Genomic DNA, 11,167 nt, shown 5'->3' on the forward strand with positions numbered 1-11,167 from the left:
CCGAAAATTCAAAATGGCGGAAACACATGTCGATGAACCCAAACAGCGACCTAAAGTTGGAGTTGGTGTCATAGTAACTCACCCAGATCATCCGAATCGAGTTCTGCTAGGTATTAGAAAGGGTTCTACGGGTGAAGGGTTATACGGATTCCCCGGGGGTCATCTAGAGTTTGGGTAAGTTAACATACAGCGTTAGCGATTCACATACCAAGCAATAGCCTAGTATTGAATAGGCCTATTCTAGCTCATTCATTGCTTATTCATTGTCTGCCATATATACGTGTCCTGTCCTTGACAATATCATGTTCGAATAAAGAAATATAACCGGACACATGTAGATTGGACATTGTTCTGTTGATTGTAAGTAGGGTTTAAGTACGGCATCCTCAATATTTCGACTTAAACGAGTGGTTTCAAGACGAAAATGGGACAGGGGCGATATTTATAAATTATCTCCCTTTAATTAATTTGTAGTTAACTCCCTTTTCAACGCAATAAGAAACGAATGGGATATACAGAGAATCTTACTCGTCTTTTTTAATTTTAAAATATCAACACAAGTCTACAATATAAAAAAGAATGAGACTCTGCCGAGGTATTTTTTTTACTTTATCGACGAGTGTTGATATTTCTTGATATAAAAAAAACTGAGTAGAAGATTTTATTTATCACACAACCCTTTCTTACACGCACGCACATGGATATAATTCTTTGATTTAGATTTTATTTCATGGAAAGGAATATATCCTAAGAGATATCGTTCAGTATGAGAGTTATCGCACAAGCGATATCTACCGTAGAATGTGTTATTGAGTGATAGGTCTATAAATGTTGTTCTTTTATCATCTTCAATTCTCTTATAGGCTAGTTAGTTTAAGGAGGCAAGCCACTAACTCAAAATCACCAACAGTCTTCGGCATTGCAAACACGACTTATTGGTCAATTTAAATCAACATTGGTGTTGTTATCTTACCGTGAAATGATGGGCTTCTGATATGCAATATTTAAGACAAAATAAAAAATTTGAAATTGTCACAATAATCGCATGCTAGAATGCCATTTGTAATGAAGCAAACGAGGCTAAACATATCCCACAGGAGAATACTAACGGTGTAGACTGGAATAACCAGACGACAAAGACTGTCATTAAATTTTGACTCTTCTCGTATTTCGTCGAACATAACAAATTAGAAATTACAGTAAAATCAGAAACGATTGAATTGTAAATCATTTTATATATATTCATATTGCATTATTATATGCGTTGCAACCCATTTGTGTCGATTTCTAGTTGCCAAATATTGGCGATTTAGTTCACAGAAGCATTAAGGACTCGAGTGTCACTGCAGACATGATTAACATTTTATTTGTTCTCTTGTAGTGAATCATGGGAAGATTGTGGTATAAGAGAAACTCTAGAAGAAACTGGTTTAAAGTTAAAGAATGTTTTCTATGCTACAGTAGTAAACGCTATAAACGTAGAAGAACAAGTAGAGAAATATCATTATGTAACTTTATTTGTACAAGGAGAAGTTGATACATCATATAAACAAGAACCGGAAAACCTCGAACCAAATAAATGTTTAGGTGCAGTAAATATATATTATACCATCAAAACAAGTGTTAAAATGCGCATTGCCACGATCTTGAAACTTGGTATATTATTTCAATATTTCACTTGCAAGCAGGTGTGTTTAGAAGCAGTGAGTAAGACGTTAACTCGCTGACCTGGAGGTCCCGTGTTCGATCCCGGTGTTGGCCGAGAAAGTTCATCGAGATTTTCCGGCATGCCCCCCCCCCCCCCCCGTCAGTGGTGCATGACAGGGGGCCTGACAGCGGACAACGTAGGCCATAGTGCCGCTGTCCGGTCAAAATTTCTCTGACAGCACACTGTGCGGTGTATACCCGTCTTTATTAGAAAGTCGGAGCAGAACGGCCAGGGGCGCACAAACATATTTTCCCAGGGGGAGGGGGGGGAGGGGGCGGGGGGGGGGGAGCACTCAGCATTAGAAAATTAATTATTACCCCCAGTTAGGTCGAAAAGTTGTTAGTAAGTATAGCATTATGTAAATTTTAAATGACTCAGTTGAATATTGATTTGTAGGCCACATTTTGGATTGACTCCTCCAAACCGGCCCATTTGCCTATCTGGACTAAGCTCCCCCCCCCCCCCCCTGTTGTGCGCCCCAGAGAACAGGACATTAAACCCCATTTCATTCAATTTCATTTTTTAGAAGAATGAGGAAAGAGGAAACCGGACCACCGCGAGCGGCCCGACGAGGCTAACCTAATTACTATAGCTTTGCATAGATAACAGACTTTATGCGTATTCAGTGCAAAAGTTCGATCATTCGGGAAACAATTTATGAATTAAAAACTTCCGGGAACATTTCAATTTAACTTTACTTTTGTTTTGTTGTTTTTTTCAACTGGAGTCACCATTCATCCCTCAGATGTAAGGAATTTAACACGGTGGATTTTCATGTTGAGGACATACTCATAAATTGCAAAAAAGAGGGCCCACCAGGCCTGCTTTACTCGTGTTGCAAAACGGTGGCCTTGGCTAGAAACAACGTCTAGTCGTTCGGATTGGACGAACACCGACGTCCCGTGTAGGCTACACAATGGCGTGCGCATAAAAGAATCATTGACGGTTGGAATTCGAAATAAGAGTACACCGTAGCGCCACTGCCCTGACAAAATTTACCTTTGTGGCACAATGCCTGCAGTAAACCCATCATCAATAGCCCAGATGGTGCAGAAAACTAGGGCATTAAACCCCATTTCATCTTAATTTGGTTTTTATTCAAATTATTTTATATCTCAACACGTTAGACCATACAAAAATGTTCAATTATGTGATTTTTTAAAATAACGTATTGTATTTATTATTTATACAATTCAAAATGTAATGGGTTATCATTATTATACTGGAATCTGTTTTTTTTTTCAGGATGGAAATGGGTAGATTGGGATAATTTTCCGCCATTATCTAAACTATTTTGTAGTCTACGAATATTTAAAGAAGAAAATAGATACAATCCTTTCATGAAGAAATCTGGTTGAACTGAAAACATATTCTTGTTTTATTATGAGATCTCTTAATTATCAAAGCCTTTCATCATGTTCCATATTGTTGTATATTTAAATCAATAAAATGTATAAAAATATAACTCCCTACCCCGTATGTAAGTTAATTTAATTTAAAAAAAACAAAAACAAACTATTAAAATTGACCGTGAACGCTATTAAGTAAATGTACACGACTACATAAAGTGTCGCGCCATTAGTTTCATTTTGCACTACAAGCAACTTTCCGATGGAGAAACTAGCAAAAGTGACCGAATAATGTTTAACCTGGAGTTAATGGTATCACACTCGGTAAAAGTTTTTTCATAGAAATAGCTGATAAAATGAAATGGGGTTTAAAGCATTACTGTTCTGCTCCGACTGGGCTAATTAAGGCAGACTACGAAGGGGAATTTTGCCCGGACAGCGTCGCTACGGCCTACTCATATATTGAATTCCAACTACCATGGGATCTTTTACGTGCACACCAATGTGTACAGGGACTTTGTTTTTTCGTCCCACCCGAACGACTAGACATGTGTCCTTGTCAGTCCCCCCCCCTCTTTCCTGCACCACTGACAAGGGAAAACCACGCCGGAAAATCCCAATGAACTTTCTCGACCAACACCTGGACCGAATCCGCGACCTCGTACTAACTTAGCCACCGTGGCTACGAGAAATGGCTGATAGGGTAAGGCTTAGGTCTTTGGTTAGCTTTAAGAATTTGGGGGAGAGGTTGAGTTTTCACTGACCTAGGATGATGAAAATTTAGTTCGTGATATCTCCTGGTTTTATAAAAAAAATACATACAATACATTAATTTTATATACAAAGTTGTTTTCGCTGTTTTTGGCGTTGGTGGCGCTGATGGTCTTCCTTAGGCGATGCTTATGTTATTCTGGTACATGTATTTTTGTTTTCTGGAAAAAGCAAAAGGAATAAATGTGAGACTCTCAGATGAGAACCACATTAGTGTCTTTCCTACTAAGAATTGGATTTTCTTTTAAAAAAAATGTGTTTGTTCCACTATCACTGGGTTAGGGATTCTTATCTAGTTGATTTTATTTACTAAGCGTTAGGGCTAGGTTTTGATATATTTTTTGTTTTGGGTTAGCGTGAGGACTGGTCTTATTTGGTCTAATTTACTGTGTACTAAGATGTCGTTAAGCTTTTTATTTTTAGAATATGCAATTATAAGTTTATGTGTGAAGATTTGGGGGAGATTATCCTGGAGATCAGTATAGTGTTTTCTGGTGATTTTGGACGCACCCGCTGCTGTTGCGCTAAATGGGACTACAAAGGGGGCTATAGCGCTAGCCGTATGAATATTCAAACCTGGGGGGGGGGGGGGCTGTTGTTTTCAATTTGTCAATCCAGAATTTTTCTCTTGTTAGCCTGAACGTTTTAATTTCTTCTGGAGTTAGGTTTCATCTATGTTTTTAAATTTGAAGAATTATTCTGTCAAAAACAATCGTATTTGTCTACATTGGAACTATGGTCATACATTGTGAAGTCGTATAAATTATTCATAATTTCAGCATCAGTTACAACCGAAATATTTTTTAAACATACACTATCCAAGAGCTAAATCTGCCATATGCACGTCTTTCTTTATGCCTGAAATGTTATCTAAATTATTAATTAGACATTAATTAATTTATCCACACCATAATCAACTCTCGATGGCATCGCTAGCCTGCGATATTTACTGGATTAGAACCCGGTCTGCTGCTTCTGATTAAATTTAAAAAGTGGATAATCGAGTCTATGTTTTTTTTATATCGTACTGACTTTAGTAATGATGATCGAGGCTGGACCCAAAATTCAATCGCTAAAATCTCGGTTCAGAGTGCATCAATTTGACTGAAATTTTCAGCAAATTTCCTTTACATTATCTAGTTTTTAACTATCATAGTGAGAACTGTCAGCTCTTTATCTAATCTCCCATAATGAATCTTTAATAATAGCATTAAGATGACCATTACTTTGATAATAAATCAGCTATTCGTGAAGTTATGTTAACCATGTTGACTAACACCTGCCATGATTACTAACCACTTGTTAGAATTCAACTTGTGGTTCATACAAACACCATTTGCTTATAATGAACATGTATTCGCACGACCCCAGAACTGATAACGTGTCATTTCAAGGCCCTATAATTGATAGCCTTTGATTTCATAGGCCCAAGAGAGGATGGCATTTCATCAATTCTGTCGTACCAGCCCATCAAAGATCACATGTGAAATAATAATGCCATATGGAAGTCAAATAAGTAAAATGAATATTTACTCCCTTTAAACCATTTCTTTTGCAAATCAGCTCTGTTGAATATTTATAGTTATCTTTATAGTTCGTAAAATGACATACATATAGTGGATATTTTGAAATAAAGATTTATAATTCAGCCCCGTCTAATTTTATTGAGTAGTGTTTCACGAGTGGCGTCCCTTTATTAACGTGTTCTCTGAACATGAAAAATACGATTTATCCATTATAACCAAACTATACTAGGTTCGCGCCTAACTTGCTATAGATGTTAACAGTTAAATTATCTGAACATTAAAGTGAAAATATATCAATAAATAAACTCATCTTCCAATTTTATTCGCAGTAAGTGGTAGTTAACTAGTTTACAGGAAATTATGAAATAGAAGAAAACTGAAAAATCAAAATGGCGGAAACGGGTGTCGATGAACGCAAACAGCTGCCTAATACTGGAGTTGGTGTCATAGTAACTCACCCAGATTACCCGAATCGAGTTCTACTAGGTATCAGAAAGGGTTCTACGGGTGAAGGGTTATATGCATTCCCCGTCGGTCATCTAAAATTTGGGTAAGTTAACATCCAACGTTTGCGATTCATAGGTTACCAAGCAATCACTAATTTTACGCTCGCTTTTTGCTTATTTGATGCCACATACGTATTTTGTCCTTGACAATACCGTGTTCGAAAATTGTTCTTTTGATTGTAAGTAAGGCATCCTCAATATTTTGAGTTATGAATACGAATGATTTCAAGACGAAAATTTGACAGTAACGATATTTAAAAATTATCTCCCGTTCTTTAATTTGTAGTTAACTCAATGGGATATATCAATCTGTTTGACAGGGGTAATGCGAAAGCCTTCTTCTAACTCTGTGTAAGATATAACTGACCTTTATAAGTTTATATGCATTCCACGTGTGACGTCACATCACACAGCGTTGACCATTGGCTTCGATCGCGCGTGCACTGTTTACATAAGACGTTTTAACCTAAACAGTGGTCCGGACAGAATGATGCCTTTTACTCATTTCACGCCTTCATATACCCATTTTAACTAAAAAGGAACTATTTTTTATATTGAGATATACTTCAAACACCTTTATTTTTCCAATACTTCAAAAAAAAAAAAAAAAAAAAAATGTTTTAGAATTTAATTTGCAGAAGGAAAAAAGTTAATATTGTGAGCTAATTAACTCGCACCGATGCCAGCCCACTTAGTAATTGTAGGGGCTTAGAGAATATTCACTGCTGATCAGTTTGGGGATATACAAATTGTTGTTTTGTAGTTAGTAAACTACTTACAAAAGAATAAAAGACCCATGTGCCATTGCAAACATTTAATTAACATTTTATTTGATCTCTTGCAGTGAATATTGGGAAGATTGTGGTATAAGGGAAACTCTAAAAGAAACTGGTTTAAAGTTAAAGAATGTTTTCTATGCTACAGTAGTAAACGCTATAGAAGAACAAGTAGAGAAATATCATTATGTAACTTTATTAATTGTGCAAGAAGTTGATGCATCATATAAACAGTGTAAACAAGAAACGGAAAACCTGGAACCAAAGAAATGTTCAGGTACTAATGTATAATATAGCTTACTACCGGAAGGTCTTGAATTCGCTCGCGGTGATGACCGGCATTGTTTCCCGAGTGGTGTAGGATGTGAGGCTTACAAGAAAAGGCGTCTACTCGTTCGGATGGGACGGAAAATTGAGGTCCCATGGAAACATTTGCGTGGGGGTAAAATAACCCTTGACAGAAATAAGAGTAGGCCGTAGCACCGCTGTCGGGTCACCATTCCCTCATGGCGCATGCCCGTCTTCATTAGCCCGGATGGAGCAGAAAGACGTTAAACCCATTAAAACCTCTTGGTTAAACCCCATTTCATTTTATTTTGATTTGTATTCTAATTATTTTATATGTCAACAAGTTAAACCATACAATATTATTCAGTTATGTGACCTTTTTATACCCCCAAATTTTCATGTGGACGTAATATTGTCGTCGACTCTGCCCGTCCGTCCACATTTTGTTTGTAGACATTCTACAGGTCACAATTTTTATCCGATTTTGACGAAATTTAAAATATAGGTTTATATCCCATAGATCTCGGTTCCGTTCGATATTAGCATGTATCTGACCACCATTTCATGGCTTATGGCCCCTGAGTGTACTAAAAATCACGTTTTTAGCTTGTTGACACTCTAGAGGTCACAATTTGTATCCGATTTTGATGGAACTTAAAATGTATGCTTATAACCCAAAGATCTCGGTTCCTTTCGATATTGGCGCATATCGGACTGTAACTTCCTGGATTATGGCCCCTGATTGTACGACAAATCTCGTATTAGCGTGTGGACCCTAGGTCACAACGTTTATCCGATTTAAAGAAACGTTCATATATATCACAGTTACACCATAATGAAGGTTGATTTCGAATTTCGTGAAAATCGTATAGAAACTGCCCGACAAAATGGCCGCTCTCTATACGCAAATAGTGTAAAAGTATGTAATGCCAAGGTTGTTGACCCTCTAGCGGTCGCAATGTTGATCCGCTTTTAATAAAACCTAAAATATAGGTTTATATCCCTAAGCCGTCTTCATTATGCCCCGTCGGAGCAGAAAAGTAGGACGTTAAACCCCATTTCATTTCATTTATATCTCGGTTCCTTTCGATATTCGCGCATATCAGATCGTAACTCTTGCTGGATGATGACCCCTGATTGTACGCAAAATCTCGTATTAGCTTGTAGACCCTCTAGAGGTCACAATTTTTATCCGTATTTAAAAAGCGTTACATCATAATGACGGTTGAGTTCGAATTTCGTGAAAAACGACAAAATATCCACTCCCCGTACGGAACTTTTGTAAAGTCCAAGGTTGTGGATCCTCTGGAGGTCACAAGTTGTATCCCATTTTAAAAACCGTTCAAATATATCACCGTTACATCACAATTATACGATTGAGTTCGAATTATGTGAAAATTGGACCGATATTGTCTAACAAAATGACCGCCCCCCTTTACGGAAATAGCATAATAAGCATGTTACACCAAGGCCGTGGACCCTCTCGGGGTCTTACTTTTTATTAGAATTTGATTAAACTTAAAATATATGTTTATAATCCCAAAGATCTTGGCTCCTTTAAATTTTGATTGCACAAAAAAATTGTATTTTTTTAGCTTGTTCCCTGTCCATCTCTTTCAAAATGTGGACGTATCTTGCATGACAACCGCTTGTTTTTTTTTTATTGGAATCTATCTTTATTTTCAGAATGGCAATGGGTAGATTGGGATGATTTTCCGCCATTATCTAAACTATTTTATGGTTTACGAATATTGAGAGAAGAAAATGAATACAATCCTTTCAAAAAGAAATCTGGTTGAACTGGAAAAAACCCCCCCAAAAAACCACGTTATATTATTGTTATCTCTAATTATCAAAGCCTTTCATCATGTTCCATATTGTATATTTAAATCAATAAAAAGGTACATATATAATTACCGACCCCATAGTATATTATGTATTTTAATTTTTTAAAAACAAAACGAAATATTGTTTGTTTACATTCGATAGACCTATTGCTAACATTTAATAACTTTATGAAGTAGGGTACATGGAACTTGTTGTATAGTTTCACGACATCAATACCATGAGTAATTTCGTGATGAGCAATTTCTGCGCAGGTTAAACATGCATTATGCAAGAGCAAAATCTGCTTATTACAAGTCTTTCTTTAGGCCTGAAATGTTATCTAAATTATCAATTAAACATTAATTAACTTATCCAGACCATAATAAACTCTCGATGTCAAGGCTAGCCTTCGATGTTGGCTGGATTAGATTCCTATATGCCGCTAACGGCTATGGATAATTAAATCAATAAAAGTGGATAATCGAGACTATGCTGTTTATATTAATGATTTTAGTAATGATGACCGAGACTATGCAAAAATTTCACCCGCTTCTTTCTCGGCTCATAGTGGATCAATTTGACTGAAATTTTCAGCAAATTACCTTAAACTATCTAGTTTTTAACTATTATAGCGAGAACTGCCATCTCTTTATCTTATCCCCCATAATGTATCTTTAAGCAGAGTGATACGTAATTTGATTGCTACACACTATACAAAAAGATATATCGTTAAATAATGAGTGTCATCTATTTATTATGGGATTAATTCAGAATTACTTGCTTCGTTGTTTGCTTGTTTTTATTCGTTTGTGGCTAGAGAACAACTAAGTGGGTAAGACGGCTCGCTAGCCTGGAGGTCGCGGGTTCGCTCCCGGTGTTGACCGAGAAAGTCCATCAGGATTTTCCGGCGTGGTTTCCCCGTGTCAGTGGTGCAAGACGGAGGGTCTGACAGGGACAGCTGGCTAGTCGTTCGGATGACACGAAAACCGTGATTTTTGGTAAAGAACAGATTTCAAAATGGAATTTTTGAAACTCACTAGAAGGACTTTGCTGCTGTTAGGCCCTGTCTATGTTTTTAAATTTGTAGAATTATTTTATTAAAAACAAACGTAACGTCCACGATTTTATTCAAGTAAACTATATCAAACAGTAATACTTGTAATCCTTCTTTCAAATGTTTAACGACCCACATTCATTACTATACCTTTAACCTTTCGGACATGGCGAGGAGTTTTTGTATTCAGTCAAATGAATATCTATGGAAACGTTTGTATTATTCAAGTGTAATGATATATCTATAAGCCTTGAACTAATTATTTCCGTGAATGAGATCAAGGTATCTTTTGAGTATGATTCACAAATAGGCCAAATTGTTCAATAAAACTAGACTTATGTTTTCCTTGAAAAGTAGAATGGAATGAATAGAGTTAGGACTACATTATAGAAAAGCTTTATTTACATTGGACGCATGTTGAATATAAATAAGCCTATACAATTATATGTAGTTTATGGCTGGCCATAAAATTATATCGTTTAGTACGAGATGTATAAGGTTTAATGTTATAAAAAAGGAATATATTTTAAAAATGGGTATCAGACGTATTTAGCTGCGCATTCAGTGGCTCGAACGTGACTGCTTCTTTGTAAGAACGGAACACAGAAGGCAGCATTACTGCAATGAAGTTCACAGCGCGAATATTTTGTTAGGAGCAATGGTTAAAATCACATTTCCAAGCTCAAAAATATTGCTGTTCGAACTTCAATTCTTGGTCAAATATACTATATTGTTGATTTTACTGGATTTTTTCAAAATTGCTCTTTGGAATGACAATCTGTGTTCCTTCAAAAACTTTCTTCCAAAAATAGAACTAAAATCTGTAAACAAACTGACTTTCGCTTAAACTTTCGAAACAAAAAAACACAAAAAAACAAAAAACAAAAAAAAAAAATCGATTAGAGCTTGTCCCATCACTATTCGAAAGAACTGACGAGATTCTAGTTAAATCTTTCACGGCCGGATTTGAAGAGGATAAGTCTTCTAAAGTCCACCAATTCAAACCATGCAGTTAAACATTATTATTATTATCAATTAATTAGGCATTAGCGCCCGCTTTCCCCGAATGTGTTCAAAACATAGATATGTAAAGTTTATTATATAAGTTGTAATAGCTTTTCAATTCACATTAAACAAATATTAGTACAAGATAATTTTTATTCAAATTTATTTGTTTAATATTTTGCGTTAAATTTTTTTGACTCATATTAAATTGATGATGACTAGTTTTATAGATCGTGATTTAGGATGATCTCCTTCGTTTCTTTTAATCTAAATATATATCAGTAAATATATGAGTAAGTAAAATGTAATATTACAACACTGTATGTGAATCAGACTTTATGCTTCACAAATTATTAT

General features: G+C 36.0%; 2 protein-coding genes across 2 annotated transcripts; both read left to right on the top strand.

Moving 5' to 3' along the window:
* LOC126818400 (nucleotide triphosphate diphosphatase NUDT15) lies at window positions 1-3,167 on the top strand. Its single transcript, XM_050545814.2, has 3 exons — window positions 1-174; window positions 1,382-1,587; window positions 2,954-3,167. The coding sequence occupies exons 1-3, from the start codon at window positions 14-16 to the stop codon at window positions 3,064-3,066; spliced, it is 480 nt and encodes a 159-aa protein (XP_050401771.1). The 5' UTR covers window positions 1-13; the 3' UTR covers window positions 3,067-3,167.
* Window positions 3,168-5,576: 2,409 nt separating this feature from the next.
* LOC126818399 (nucleotide triphosphate diphosphatase NUDT15) lies at window positions 5,577-8,837 on the top strand. The gene is made up of 3 exons (XM_050545813.2): window positions 5,577-5,904; window positions 6,705-6,913; window positions 8,611-8,837. The coding sequence occupies exons 1-3, from the start codon at window positions 5,744-5,746 to the stop codon at window positions 8,721-8,723; spliced, it is 483 nt and encodes a 160-aa protein (XP_050401770.1). The 5' UTR covers window positions 5,577-5,743; the 3' UTR covers window positions 8,724-8,837.
* The last annotated feature ends 2,330 nt before the right edge of the window (window positions 8,838-11,167 follow it).

This window comes from Patella vulgata, chromosome 4, assembly GCF_932274485.2.
Source record: "Patella vulgata chromosome 4, xgPatVulg1.2, whole genome shotgun sequence".
Taxonomy (NCBI): domain Eukaryota; kingdom Metazoa; phylum Mollusca; class Gastropoda; family Patellidae; genus Patella; species Patella vulgata.